The 16,225-nt window shown below is 38.7% G+C and overlaps 1 protein-coding gene across 1 annotated transcript in view; it reads left to right on the forward strand.

The window, feature by feature from the left end:
• Nucleotides 1-16,225, forward strand: part of LOC148759145 (ankyrin repeat domain-containing protein 26-like) — a 123,974-nt gene that overhangs the window by 7,343 nt on the left and 100,406 nt on the right. Inside the window, exons 2-5 of the mRNA XM_088793048.1 lie at nucleotides 2,853-2,941; nucleotides 8,301-8,465; nucleotides 11,944-12,058; nucleotides 12,221-12,394. Of these exons, the coding sequence (XP_088649174.1) occupies nucleotides 2,853-2,941; nucleotides 8,301-8,465; nucleotides 11,944-12,058; nucleotides 12,221-12,394 (543 nt within the window). The remainder of the gene's footprint in view (nucleotides 1-2,852; nucleotides 2,942-8,300; nucleotides 8,466-11,943; nucleotides 12,059-12,220; nucleotides 12,395-16,225) is intronic.

The following is a 16,225-nucleotide window of genomic DNA, read 5'->3' on the forward strand; positions in this document are numbered from 1 at the left end:
CAGAGTGTCAGCTGATTGTCATTGGTGCTAATTCAATGCCAAAAGGATATTCAATTTGTGGTGTGGTGAAAGAAGGAAGTTATTCAATGTAAACAGCTCAATTGTGATACAGCAGAGCTATGGTGAAGCTCAATAGTGTTACAGCTCAATTAGGAGACAGCACGGCTGTGCGTCTGCATGGCTTTGAGATGGTCCTGGGGCAAGGCCCCTCTCTTGCTTGATAGTTCTGCTCTGCTACAGTCTGCAATTCCAGGATCTCCTTTGTACAGGTCAGCTCAGATGATAGGAACACAGTGCAGGCAGAATGTTCAGTTCAGTGTGGGAGGCACGCAGCTTAGAGCAGGCTTCTCCCTGAAGGGCAGTTTGCCTGAGAGGCCCCTGTTTAGAAATGGCTGCTAGGCTCTGTTATCATAATTGAGCTCAGGTAGCCATCAGGAGCCCTTCTTGGTGGGTATCTTCTCAAGATCACCAAAAGTAGCTGCTGGATGTATTGCCCGTCTCCACCCTACCCAACAGTTTCCGGGAGAATTTCCAAGGAAGTCAGTTTGAGCTCTGACTACTTGCAGATGCTACCCAACAGGTGCTGCAAGGAGCTCTGTAGGGCAGCACGTTATTTGCCCGTAGCCTGACCACCCCCATATGTGTCCGTGGCCTGTCCTCTCAGGAGCCCAGTTAATACAAGGAACATGTTAAAGGCAAATAATATGTGTGCCTGTCTTACACGATCCACATTATTGGAAGACCTTAGCTTCTTCACAGGCAAACACATAGAAATCACACAGATATTACATGTGTTGTGATGGACATCTTTTTCCTTCGTGGGACTCATCCGGTGGCGTACTTCTCAGGGAAGGCTTTAATGACCTGCTTTCACCTAATTTGTTTTTTCTAACTACAGTTATTTCCCTAACTACACATGTCATATATACATATCTGTTAGAAATAATTATATACAATGAAAATTGAAAATAAAAACTCCAAAGCCCTAAACCATCTTTCTATCCCATTCCTCTCTTTGAAGAACACGGTAAAAAGTGGGTGTTTGTCCTCACAAACTCTTTCTGTGCATTTACAGGCATATCAAAATGCATGTAAATATATATTTTCATAAATATTATTGAATTATTTGTATATGAAAATTATATTTTTGACCTAAGATGTACAGAGAGCTTTCCATAACATGTAAGTGCATATAAATTTATCTTCTTCTTTTAAACTGCTCTATAATTTTTCCGGTGTGTGGGTGAAACATTGATTAATGAGTCATCACCTTATGGATAGACCTGTGAGTGGTGTAGAGTCTTTTACTGACATAAGCAGTGTCGAATGAATGAATGTCTCTTGTTTAGAGAATAAGAACTGAGTGTATGAGATGTTTAGAGAAAAAGAACTAAGTGTATGAGATAATTTTTAGAAGTAGGTTTACTAGGGCAAAGGGTATCCTCCTTTTAAATTTCTACAACTGTTGATTAATTAAGATCTGTAGAAGTTGTATCAATTGACACCTTCATAAGCAGTGTATGAGGTTTTGTTTTGCTATAGCCTATCTCAGAATGTCAGTCAGTCAAGTGTTTGATTTGTTCCATTGGCATATTATTTTGGTTTTATTTTTAATGTATTGCTTAGAATCATCATATTTCCTCTTTGGGTGAACTGTCTTCTATCATCTTCTGCCAGTTTTCCTTTTGGATTGGGGGGATTTTCTTCTGGAGGTATAGGAACCATTTATATATTGAAATGATTATGTTTTGATGTCTTTTGCGTCATGAGCCTCCACCCTGCCTCACCCATATTGCTGCTTGCCAAGGCTGTGTTTTCAGTTGAATTAACTAATTCTTTTCTTCTATGAGCTCTGGATTTTGTGTCATAAATGACAGACTTTCCTTTTTTTCTGTTGTTATAATTACCTACTTTTTTGCATTTAAGTATTGATCCATCTGGGGAATTCATTTTACTGAAATACATGAGGTAAGAATCAATGACATTGAGTGCTTGCTGTCAACCAAAAATTGTGTTCCCTTTCCATAATATAAAACTGAAATTGAAACATGACAGCCACATCAAGGATGGATTTTCAGTCCTTTTGACTTGAATGTGTGACCGGTAAACAATTATAAAATATGTGAAGAAGTGGTATGTGTCACCTCCAGGCCAAGACTTTTAAAAAGTTCTCTGTCCGGTTCACCATCTAGACGTAGGCAACAGAGGATCCTATTTGAAATATGGCAACTTAAGTTACTAGAAACTCGGGTCTCTGAATCACCAGGGGCAAGATAATTGCTCAGTGACCCGTCACATCTTCAGTGACTGTCACATGAAGGAGAACTACCCTTCCCTTGTGATAAGCCACTAAAATCTTGGGGCTTATTTATTAAAGTGGCTGGCCTGGCTTTACCAATAAAGAGTCCAATGAAGAGATAGGTGTCTCTAACCACTCGTGTCTGAGCACACTTTATTTTATTTAGTGAGTGTTCTGCCCACTGCCAGTGAAAGGGAATTGTTAGTAACCTAGCATCTGTAAAGGACCTGGAATGGAGGTGGTTTATCAGCGGGTGATTTTCAGAGTTAACCACACATTCAAGTGAGAATTCTGTTCAGTGCACCTGTGTCATCCACATGAGTAGACCAGAACTTGGCAGAATCTGAAAGTAAAAAGCAGAGGTATATCAAACCAGTCAAAGCTTCTTATAATACACCTATTAATCATAATAATGCATTTCAAAGACGACATCTAGGACAAATTTAAATTAGAGTTGTATACCAGGACAACAGTAGAAAACCAGTGCTGGCTGAAGGCAACAGAGTTACCGATTTTTAGGAAATTTATTAATGACCTGTACCATCCAAAATAGGCAACATTTGTCAAGACGAATGGAGAACCAAAGATTTTATCTGCGGAATACATGAAGAAGGAGCTTGATGAACAAATACAATGCCTAAAGTAAGTGGACCACAAATATTTGGTGCTTAAGCTGAGGTTGATTTAAAGCATGACTGTATGAACTTTTCCTCTTGGCTGTCTGGCACGAGCCAGATTTTACATGTAGTTCTTTGAAGAACTACCTTGAAAACCAATCTAGTGCCTTACAGTAGTATTGAAGTACTTTGTGAGTGAGTCTTCTATTCATTTTTGCTGCAATCTCTTCAAAACCATTTGTGAATCTTTAATCAAGGGATTCAATGAAGGGAATACCTTGGAAACTGAAAGTTTTGAAGCCTTTAGCAAATTGGAATTATTAAAAAGAGTGTGTAAATAGGAAGCCATTGAATTTGTCACTACCAAAGCGAGGAAGGATGTGAATTAAGCACAGAGAGAGCTCCGTGTATCTGGTTGAAGTTTGAAATGTTATAACTGTGTTTTGTAATTCCCTCCCTTTTGAGAAGAATTTTTTGATGAGCTTCCTGGGGATGAATTTGCATTTGTATTGAATGGAATGAAATAGAAAAGGCCTGTTATTTTGCAACATCTCCATTTGGTTTGGCAAAACATTCAAGATAATCAGAAATAGAAACAACTTATTTGCTGAGTTTTATGGCATAAAATATTTGTCTAAGAATGACAATGGCAATGAAATAATGAAGACAGTGATGACGAAAATATTTGGACCGAAATATTTAAACATTTCCACACATAAAAGCATAAATAATAAGCTCCACATAGTAGAATTTCCCTGAACTTACCAGGAATCTCACCATCGGTAGAAACAGCACTTTTTTTTTCAATAAAACCTGAAATCTATGTAATTTTACTAACAATTGTCACCCCAATAAATTTAATTAAAAAAAAATATGGGCTACAGAGAAGTGTCAATTAAAGGCGTCAATAAATTGAAATTCATTAATGATAAAATGCAAACTTGAAGAATATTGCCATTTTATAAACCAACTAAAAATAACAAGTTGGAGCACGAGAAAGTGAGGAGAGACACAATGTGGCAAGAAAATATTTGAGGAAATAAAGATTAAAATATTTTCAAATATGATGGAAAATATCAAACAGGTTCAACACAAGGGAAATAGGAAGTTATTTTGAAATGAATGGTAATGAACACACATCTTATGAAAATTTCTGGGTATAGTTAAAACTGCATTTAAAACAAAATGTGTAACAATGAAGGCTTTCAGAGAAAAGAATAAATGTTTAAATCCAAAGCTTGAACTACCACATTAAAAAGCTTGGAAATGGAAAGAAAATTAAAGACAGAGTAGAAAACAAGAAGAAATAAAGAGAAGAAATCAATGAATCAGTGAATGGAGAAATCATAAAGAAAATTCAGAAAGCCAGAATTTGGTTCTTGGAAAAATATGATGTCATCAATAATCCCTTGATCGAGACATAAAAGGATATAATACACATGATCAATGTCAAGAATTGCACAGGAGACATCACTGGGAGCTTGAAAATGATGCTAAGAAAATAATTAATGGCCACTTATGAATACTGGTAAATTCCTTGTAAGATAAGACATACCTAAACTGACCCAGTAAGAAACACGACATCTGAACGGTCTTACATTTTGCTAAAGAAAATGAATTTGAAATACAAAGCCTTCCCAGAAAAACTGAAGGCCCCGATGATTCCACTGGTGAATTCTGCAAATAGTTAAGGGAAAAATGAAGAAACGATATTAATTATTCATCATAAATTTCAGAAAATAGAAGAGGAGGATTATTGACCAGCTCATTTCCTGAAGGCAACATAACCCTGATATCAAAACTTGAGAAAGATGTTACAAGTAAATAGAAGTACAGACCCATATCTCTCATGATCACAGGAACAAATATTGACAAAATAGTCACAAAACAGAGCAATATTGAAACTCATCACATGACATGATCAAATGTGAGTCAGCCTAGGAATGCAACGTCGGTGCCATATTAAGAAGTGATTTGACATAAAGAGAATTAGATTAGAGTAAGAAATGACATGATAATCTTAAAAGATGGATGAAAATTGTGTGACAGAATTCAGTATCTATTCATGATCAAGCATCTCAGCTTACTCAGAATAGAGAGGATCTTTCGCAACCTGATAGAAACCGCTATGAAATACCTCCAGGTAATTATTATACTTGATGTTTCCCATAGAGATGGGAACAAGGCAGGGATCCTGCACTTAGTATGTTTTCCACGTTTTTCTGGATGTTTTAAACCAATGTAATAAGACAAGTAAGAAATAAAGATTATATCAGAGGAAATACAATGGCTTTTATGTGCCCTTCCCATAGTTGTATAGATATACTACTAAAATCTGCAAGAACTAATAAGTGAACGTAATCAAGTTACACTATATAAGGTAAGTTTACCAAAGTCAATTGTATTTTTATGTACTAGAATAACATGGAAAAGGAATTTAAAATTAGTATTATTCAAAGTGCCATAAAAATAAACAATACTTGGAAGTAAATACGCCTAAACCTAGAAGATGTTCTTGAGACAAATTAAGGACATAAATCAATACACACGTAGACCATGTTCACAGGTGGAAGCATCCATAATCCTAAAATATCTATTTTCCAAATTGATCTGTAGATCCACCATAAACTAGTCATGATCCCAGAAGGCTTTCTCTCTCTCTCTCTCTGTGGCTCTCTCTTGTTTGGATAAATTGACAGGCTGATTCTAAAATGAATATTTAAATCTAAGGAACCTAGAATCGCAAAACCAATTTGGAAAAGAAGAAAAATGTTGGACAACTTACACGACCTAATTTCAAGAATTACTGTACAGCTTTAATCTTCAAGGCAGTGTGGTATTGGCTTTAGTACAGATAATAAGATCAGTGGTCAGAAAAAAGCCACACTTAAATTGTCAACTGATTCTTTGACAGAGGTGCCAAGTTAATCCAAATTAATTAGGGAAACGATAGTCCTTTTACTAATGATGCTGGAAAAAACAGACAACTATTATGGAAAGAAAATGAATCTCTTTGCATACTTTGTGACAAACACAAGTTTATGGATCAAATGTAAAAACAAAACTACCGTGTTTCGCCCAGAATTAGACCTAGCTGGACAACCAGCTCTATCGCATGTTTTGGAGCAAAAATTAATATAAGACTGGGTATTATATTATATTATATAAGAGCCGGTCTTATATTGCAGTAAAATAAGACCGGGTCTTATATTAATTTTTGCTCCAAAAGACGCATTACAACTGATTGTCCAGCTGGGTCTTATTTTCAGGGAAACACGGTATCTGTTTTGAGAACAACACAGGGATGAATTTTTTTGTAATCTTGGAATAGGCAAAATTTTAGAGAAGACACAGAGAGCTCTAACCAAAAATGGAGAACAAAGGGGAAGAGGAGGAGAAAGAGAAGAAAAATGGGATTTCAAAACTTTGAAAACTTTAGTTCATCAAAATACACCTTTAAAAGAATGCACAGCAAAGCCTGAGATTGAAAGAAAATGTAAGTTGAGCTTTTACATAATAATGCATATTGGACGTATAATGAAAACAATACTCCATTCAAGCATAACATATACAAATCTGAAAAATACTCTTCATCTAGAGTAAAACGTTGTGTCATGTAGAATCGTATCTTGCTAAATTTCAAAGATCGAAACATTTCTGCACTTGGAAACAGCTATGTACACTACTTAGGAGGTACATGATGTATAGAAGCACTACCGAAAACCTGCACTCGGGGTTTGTGACAAAAGGGCCAAAATATTCTCCCGAGCATCAGAAACAGTCTTTCTCTGCTGGAATCCATTTTTGAAAACTCAGAAAGACGCAACAGCTAAAATTGGACTCTTTCCTTCTGAAATGGTAGATTAGAAAAATAGTAGATACTTTTTCCACTAGATGCCAAAATTACGTAGTGATTAAGGAGAAGTGATTGCTAGTTCATAGCATTTTAGGTTCAAATGTATATGCAACTTAAAAGCACAAAAACCTAATAGTAGCCTTAACGTGTTGTAATGTAAGGGTTTCATCCCAAGAAAGTTGTCAAAGCTATTATTGGTTTATCCTTGATTTTTAGCTATAATCTTCCATGATTTATTTCTAATGATTTATATATTTTCTTTAATTTGTTTCACTTGACGTAAGGATGTTTCTCAGACTGTCTAATGATGTCTAGGTTTAATAACTGTATTATGTCTGTATGATCTATGCTTCTGGGTATTGGTAAATTCATTTTTATATTTCCTACTGTTTTATAAGGACAAAAAGATGATTAAATACTCAAATATTGGCAAAATCATTGTACAGACAAGTGTCGTGACACTGCCAAAAATGAACAGTCAGCAGTGTGGTTAGTTATGAACCGATTAACTTAATGCGAACTCACGTTTGGAAAGACAGTTGAAGGATTTAAGTGACAAATTTAAGGTGGGTTTTTAAAAAAGTGTTTGAAAATCAAACATCGGCTATAATACTACTGGTCCAGTCGTCACAAATTGACAAGTGAATATAATACCAACTAAAAGCATTGGAAAGGTGGATCTTTTCTGGCCATTCTAGACTGAATAAATTGGTGAAATCCTGAGGCAAAAGGAGCAAATTTCCTTTCTTTCTTGACATATATACTGAAAAGAGAAAGAGATTTCTAGTTCCACAGGCCTTATTCACAAAGCAGATAAGTACAAAGTATACCCCAATTTTTTAAAGTAGATTTTTGGGTCTAAGGTGATAGATATTGAGGTTGAAAGTAAAACATTTCAAAATACAGAAGAGTTATCTCTGGGAATCAAGCTTTTAAATGCTTGTCTGTTTTATAAATCGAGATTATTAGATTTCAGTTTAGGGTACATAAAGTTGTTTTTTTCCCTTCTCTCATTTATGGTTTTTGCTTCTCCCAAGTTCTCTGCCTGTTACATCTCTGCTTTCTTAATTCAGGAAATGAAATGTCCTATTTCATTTTGCTCAGACCACCCAGCAAAAGACTGGGCCAACGCCCACCAAGGTCAGAATGGAACTCAGCGCTGCCCACGAGCAATCTCTGAAACTTGAGACACCTGGGCCTTGCACGAGCGCTCTGGGTACCCTTGACCTCAGCCACGGGGCTTCTGTGCGCATGCGCAGTGACATCAGTCTCTGACCTGTGCACCGTTGCTTGGTTACAGCCATTCTCTGGGCTGAGAGATTCCAAACTTCCTAACTGCCCTGCTGGGATAGTGTGGCGACAGGGAGTTGGCTGCTCTAGAGTCTGCTGTTGGTTGGGCTCGGGAGAAAAAAAGCGTAAGAAGTGCTGAGGAGGTTCTGAAGCCCTTAGGCTTGGCCATGAAGAAGGTTATTGGCTTCGGGCTTCGGAAGGTTTTCGGAAAGAGATCACAGAGCGATGGTCTTGGCAGGCAGCCTTGGACTGGAGATGGTGTCTCCTTGCGGTCCGGGTACCACATCCAAGACAGAGATCTCCCCAAAATCCACAAAGCTGCCTGCAGGGGCGACGTATCAGAAGTGAAGAGGCTTCTCTCGCGCCATCCAGAGAGATTGAATGACAGAGACAAGCAGAAGAGGTGAGAGGGCCTGCGAGGCCAGTGGGCACGGGCGGGCCTGGAGGAGGCTGGGGGACCTGGCAGAAGGGCTCAGCGGCCCGGGCTCATCCAGGTGGAGCTCAGCCCTCCTGTCACCCAGGGCGCTGTGCTGTGTTCCCTCGCGGGTGGGGACCTTACCCGGGTGCCAGTGCCCAGGCCGACTTTGTGAGCACCAGGAACAAAATCTCAAGGACCCGTCACTCATAATTCCCCTTATAGAGCACTTTATTGACAATGTTAAAGCGATTTAACTAAATATCAATAATAGAAATGAAAAGAAGTATATGCAGCATTTTATTTTTGATGTCCACAGTTTTAGACCATATTGTTAAATACTATAGAAAAGTGCTTAATGAGAAAACGAATTCCCATAGTAGATCAACTTGTGGGCTAAAAATTCTTCAGCTAAAACCCAGTATCCGTTTTCCATCAGTGTCCACCCAGGTATGTACGGTGTTCACTGAGGGGCCTTAGAAGGGAAGCTTCCAGGGGCACATGCTGTGGGCTTGCCTAGGAAGACTTGTTTTCTCCCCGTGTGTGCTCTTCCTCTAGGTATCAGTTTTACATAAGCCGGCTAAACTCAGGGCTTTACAAGTTTGGGTTGCACGTGCTGTCTCTTTGATTGTGGTGATGACATTAAGAATCGTTTTGCACAGTAGACAAAGATTTGCCCTTCTAGGTGTCAACAGGTGCTCTATTGCCACAATTTCTTTACTAAGAGCTGAAAAGAGAGATAAATGATTGGAATATAGCTGAAAATGCCCAAACACCCTAATATAGGTAGGATGTTAGAGCTTGATAGTGACGGCATTTCACGTTAGTAGAAAAGATGAATTACTCATGAATGATGGAGAAATACCTGTTAAGTATTTGGAGAAAATTCGTTAGATTTTCATATCACAAAAATAAGTTCCAGATGTACTATAGATAAAAACTTATAAATATACGAAATGAGGAACGTACCAGAAGAAAACAGAAATGCCTATTTATACATTTTTTTATGTTGGCGAAGACTTCAAAAGCAAGAGTTCAGAAGGTTGGTTGAGCAATATAAGAAATCAGTAGTCTCTGTATATCAGAAAATAATATTAACAAAATAAAAGAAAATGTACTTGCAAATTATGTACGGCATAAGTATATCAGGGAAAAGTGTATCTTCGTTTTATAGAGAAGTGTCTGAAATCAACAGAAAAAACGCACTCGAATTTTGAATGGGACCAAGTTCTTTCTGTGTATCTATAAGTGACCAATACTTAGTGTCCCAGGTGAAAAAAGGAATTCAAGTTGAAAGAGAGATGACAACTTCTTTTCCATCCTCAAAGGTTGAGAAGATGAGGAGCCATGGTACTTGTACTGCTGCTTCAAGTTTAAGTTGCTTCTGACTTTTCAAACGGGCAGTTGGTGATAAGTACCACATTTAAAAATGTGTGTTCCCTTTACGCATCAATTCCAAGTACTAAAATATCTTTATGAAATAATTAGATAAATCACATACAATTTGTTTTTCTCAGCACTGCTTACAATATCAATGTATTGTGAAGAACTCACATCAAGGGATTTCGTAAATAAATTGCAGTGCATCCGTAGGATGGAATTACCTGAGACCGTTGAAGGTGGTATGGATGATACATACATGCTCACATGCAAAGATGTACTCTGGTAGATCGGAAAAGGAGAAAAGCATTCCTTTGATTATAGACACACACAGACTACGATATTATTTTAGCCAAAAATATGTGCAAACTTGATATCTGAGTATTTGTACTGTGACATTTTCTTTTTAAAAAAATCTGATCTCTACACTGAACATATACAGAAATTCTAGTAATGGTTTATTATTAATAAAGTAATCCCAGGTAATATTTCATTATTCCCAGGTATATGAATCTTGTTCAGATTAAAACAATTTCTCACTTCTATTTTTTAATATATATTTTTTAAAGATTGGTATTTTTGGCAACTTTTAGCCTCTTCAGAAGTAAAGGCAGTCTTTTTATCTGTGTCTGTAGAAGTTCATGTATCTATATTTCTGTACACACTTAGTTTTTTTTTTATTATATAGTGCTTCATTACCTATAATATTAAATGATTTTTGATTAATCATTTTGGTTCTGTCTTTGTGGAGATCAAAAAAGCACATATAAGTGATTATTACTATTGCAGAAGTACTGCTTTACTATAAAAATGTTGTTTACAAATGTTGAAATCTCCAGCTATAGTTATCCATTCTTTCAATCCATTTATTCATCAAATATACACTGAATAACTGTTACGGAGCAGACACAGTCTACCCAGGACTCTCAGAATCTATCTCTCAGGCCCTTTTCATCCTTAAAAACTTTATGTTGCCCAGTAGGAGTGAAATGAAAAATTGTAAATGGAAGTATTTGTACCTAATCTCAATTGAAGCTTTTCCTCCCCCATTTCAAACAAAAGGATTTCTACAGTTAGGACGTTGTGAACAGTGACCAAATTTGCTGTTCAGCTAGTGTGCAATAGTATTAAATATGAATATTGATCATTGGAAATCATCTGATTTTCATATAATCTTTGAATCTCCACAGTCAATGAAATGAGCCATCCCTAGTCACTTGACTCCTGAGTCTCCTTTGGCGTCAAGTTTCTTGAAAATCAAAACAAGAATTACTTTGTGATTTTAGTCCTCTTTCCCCGTGATGCTCTTAAGAACGAACATTTATTTAGATGCCAACTTACGAGGAGAACTGCGGAAGGTCTGGTGTGTTTCCATTATTTCACTTCACGTCAGGCACCACGGGTGGTAGGATGCCCGTTCTTGTAAGTACCAGTAAGAAATTATTTAAATGCTGCCAACTATACTTTCAAGGCATTCTGAATTATGCATTGCCTTCCAGTGTCAGAGGTGTTAAAATATGAGAAAAGAAGCATCTTAGAACCACTGCAATGCAGTGTTCTTTCTTAATCCTTAAAACACAGCTGCAAAGTAGGTAGAATGATATCATTTTACTTAATTGAAATGTTGTCTTGTAAAGTAGTAGTGATGGTAATAATTCGGATAATATTACCAAACAGTTATTGAGTGTGTGTTTTGTGCTAGGAACCTAAGTAAACACTTTGCATAGATTCCCATTTAAGCCAACAACAGTGCCCTGTGATGTTAAGTACTATTTTTATCCCCATTTGTTGATGAGGAAATGGAGGCACACAAAGGCTAAGGGACAGCTATTAAGTGGTAGAGTTAAGTTAGGATCAAACCCGAGTTGAGCTGATTCCCCAGGGCATGCTCTCTGTAGTCGCTTAGGCTGCTCTTTCATTAGTGTGGCGAGTAACAAGAGCTCGTGAATGTTGTCCTTTGTGCAGAAAAAAACTCTGTGTTGGTTCTGAAGGCATTGGAGTAGTGTGTCATGTTTACAGTTGCATGCAGAACTGCATGTTTGAGACGGTGCCCTGTAATGTCCTAAATGTCCTCTCACCCTCATAGGACTGCTCTCCATTTGGCCTGCGCCTTTGGCCGTCTGGAAGTGGTGACTCTTCTAGCAGAGAAGAAATGCCAGATGAATGTCGGTGACAACAGAAACAAGACAGCTCTCATGAAGGTATGTGGTAGCCAGCTCTGTCAACAGGAGATGGATTTGGTTTAATTATTTAGAATAAAAATGAATTTCTCTCAATTAACTATACCTAATTTTGGAAACTTGTGGAATGCTTACTTTGAATTCCCATAATTTACCGTTTATTTAATGACGTAATCCTGACAGGCCGTGGAGAGCCAGGAAGAGGAGTGTGCAACAATCCTACTAAAACACGGAGCGGACCCACATATGAAGGACTTCCTTAGCAACACGGCTCTCCACTATGCGGCCATGGGGCACAACACGGCGATAGCTGAACAGCTCCTGCAACACCAGGCAGATATGGAAGCAACCAATGAGGTATAGATCCACAGATGTATGTATTTATACACTATTTATAATACATGTGTTTCAGCCACAAGCATTTTATTTCTAGTCGATATATACTGCATGCTGTACATCAGGCCCTGTCGCCACAGAAACAAGTCAAAGCCAAGTCAGGAAGGGGAAATGGGTTGGCCACAGAAAGGGCCCAGCTCTGGCCTGTAACAGTCCTGTTACTGCGTGGGAGTGGGTGCAAGGCTCAGAGCCCACCGAGGACTGAAGACCTGGTGGGCTGGAAGTATGTGGGGGTGGCTGCTACAGGGCAGGGCCTAGGAGATGGGTGCTCCTGGGGGTGGGTGGGAGGAAGAGTGGAACTTGGGTCCTGGCCGGGGAGCTGGCGATATGCAGGTGGGGAGGGGAAGCAGCAGGACACAGGCCCTGAGCAGCCCAGGCCTCGGGGGTTCTGAAGATTGGGGCAGGAGGGCCAGTCACGTTTGGACATCCAGCCGGGGCATCCACCTGTGCTCCTAGCCACTCTGCCAGCCATGGCCCCCCTTGGGGTCTCCACCTCGGAGTGGGGCTCCTGCTCAGCCTCGTGGAGACGCTGGGCGGGTTGTCGTACAGAGGGAGCAGGTGATGGGGTTGCATTCACCCCTTTTTGTTCCTGGACGTACATCACCGCTCGCCAATGCAACCCCAGCAGGAATGCCCTTGGTTGACACAGGAAGGGTCAATTTTACATCTTTGGAAGCTCAAGCGTCCCCTGAATGCAAACAGTTGGAACTCAATTTTCTAAAATTTTACTTTACATGATCATACCTCTAAAAAGTAGCAGTAGAGGGTACAGCTCTCCTTTATGCACTTGTGACAAATTACTTGTGAAAACACAACTTGTTAGAGGCAACACTTCCTTTTTTAAGTGTTTTTTCACGTCCGAGTTGTTTTCCAATTAATGCAAAACAATGCAGGAAAGCACAATTTGCCTTTGAAATCGGCTTCTCCTTAAAACTCAAACGAACAAAAGCATTTTACAATATCATTGAAATCTTCCTGCTGTTGACAAGTTGCTATTTATAAACAAGTGATTTATATAAAGCTATTTAGCTCCCATTGGCCAAAGCCTGAGAGGGAAAAAGGAAAGGGAAAGGAAATAACTGTGAGAAATACGCAGGGGAATTTGGAAATTGAACTATTGAGAGGAAATAACAAGAAGAGATTTTTCAAAAACTCATGGACACAGACAACAGTTCGATATTTTCCAGAGGGTAGAGAGGGGAGGGGTGATAGATGAGGAAAAAGGGTCAAATATATGGTGATGGAAGGAGAACTGACTCTGGTGGGGAACACACAATGCAATATACAGATGATGTATTATAGAAATGACACTTGCAACCAACTACTAACCAATGTCACCCCAATAAATTTAATTAATAAAAGTGTTTTTTTATTTTTGTTTTCCTTCAGTTTATATGCTTAGTCAAGGTCCTCTGCAGTTTTGGGGGATAATAATCCTTAGCTTGGGAGAGAGAGTCAGTGAGTTTTAAACTCCCCCGAGACCACTTCTAGGAAGGCTCCGAATCCTCCAAATTACAGTGAACAGGTGGCAATTAAGTGGGAAATGAGGGAAGGACAGATAATTAAGTGACATATCATCCTGTTCTGGCAGAAAGAGCCACCTAGGTAAGAGTCTAAACTCTGCTGTGAAATCTAGACTGTCCCATGAGAAGAAAGGAGTTTAGCTTTAACGAAATCAAGTTGCATTTTGAGTTATTAATCCCGTTTCCTCTCCTACCCAGGAAATTAAGTGTGCTTTTCATAAGTGACATGTCTCTTCCACTTTTATTTGGCCTAATCCTCAATGTCAGAGGAAATTGGTGACATAGGCGAGAGAAGAGACTGAAGTGATCGTCTACTGGACTAGTTCTCGGCTAGAATTGTGCTGGCAAATCAAAGTCACCCTAGGAACTTTAAAAACATTTACAATCATTCACAAGCTAGGCTCTTCCCTGAAGGTTTTGACTGAGTAAAGCTAATAAGGCCTGGACATGTGTTATTTAGAAATATTTCCCTGAGATTCGGATACAACTCTTGGTGAAGAACTACTAGTGCAATATATCAATTCGCAGATCTCAGATACTTAAATATCTCTAGAAGAGGTGGAGTTTGGGAGGTGATTACCCTCCAGCTCTCTCCTTCCCAACACTCTTCGCCTGACTTTTGAACTGTCTGTACCTCTGGGCTCGAGAAGTGGAAGGAAATATCATTGGCGGTATCTACTGGCTTAAAGAAGAACACCTTTTTCCTTTCAGCCATCAGTCATTCACTGGCGCTCAGAGAATCTTCAGAAATTTGCTGATGGGTGGTCTCCTAATGCGCAGAATCGGGCCCTTTAAGAATTTTGCATGTTTGTTTGTGCTCCGCTTGTTAGATCAACAAATGCTTACTGCAAGCAGGGTTTCCTGCAGTAATAGGAAATTGTGAGCCTACTTTTTTGCCTGTTGTTCTGTAAATCTCCAGTTTTCTTTTCTTTGTTTTTTAGTTAAATTTATTGGGATGACAGTGGTTATTGTATTTAAATAGGTTTCAAGTGTACATTTCTTTTCTTTTTTTTTTTTTTATTAAATTTATTGGGGTGACAATTGTTAGTAAAATTACATAGATTTCAGGTGTACAATTCTGTACTACATCATCTATAAATCCCATTGTGTGTTCATCACCCAGAGTCAGTTCTCCTTCCATCACCATATATTCGATCCCCCTTACCCTCATCTCCCACCCCCCACCCCCCACCCCCCTTATACTCTGGCAACCACCAAACCATTGTCTGTGTCTATGAGATTCTGTTTCTCATTTGTTTGTCTTGTTCTTTTTGGTTTATATACCACATATCAGTGAAATCACATGGTTCTCTGCTTTTTCTGTCTGACTTATTTCGCTCAGCATTACACTCTCAAGATCCATCCATGTTGTCACAGATGTTCCTATATCATCTTTTCTTACTGCCGAATAGTATTCCATTGTGTATATATACCACAACTTCTTCATCCAGTCATCTATCGAAGGACATTTTGGTTGTTTGCATGTCTTGGCCACCGTAAACAAAGCTGCAATGAACATTTCTATAATGCGTCATCTATATGTCACATTATGTGCTCACCACCCAGAGTCAGTTCTCCTGCCTTCACAGTATATTTGACCCCCCTTACCCTCCTCTACTATCCACCGTCCCCCCTTACGTTCTGGTAAGCACTCAACTGTTGTCTGTGTCTATGAGTTTTTGTTTCTTTGTCTTGTTCATCTGTTGCTTTCAGTTTCCTATCCCTCATATGAGTGAAGTCGTATGGTCCTCGACTTTTTCTGTCCGATTTGTGTTGCACAGCATAATAATGTCATGATCCATGCGTGTTGTCCCAAATGGCAGTATTTCATTTGTTCTATGGCACAGCAGTATGCCATAGTGTATACATACCACATCTTCTTTATCCAGCCATCTATTGAAGGACAGTTTGGTTGTTTCCGTTTCTTGGCCACCGTAAATGATGCTGCAATGATCGAAATATGTGATAAACTCTCCCAGTATGTCTGGGAAATTCATAGAGCCGTGGCATAATCACAATGGTAGGTTTAAACATGAAATCCCATGAAGTTAGTAGCAATACAGATGGGAAGTGTCAATAATTTAGTGTCAGCAGTCCTCTAATGTAATTATCCATTGGATTAACAATCTGAAAAATGAATACAGATAGATTATGGTTTGAATAAGAATGGGAAAAATTCTTGAAGTGGGTGTAATGAGTCTAAATGACAGTTTTGTTGCATGTTGGGGCCCAGGTTTTTAATGAAGCTTATGATACTAAAAAACGGAAA

Source organism: Rhinolophus sinicus, chromosome 1 (assembly GCF_057876585.1).
Source record: "Rhinolophus sinicus isolate RSI-liver-muscle chromosome 1, RSI-T2T, whole genome shotgun sequence".
Lineage (NCBI taxonomy): Eukaryota > Metazoa > Chordata > Mammalia > Chiroptera > Rhinolophidae > Rhinolophus > Rhinolophus sinicus.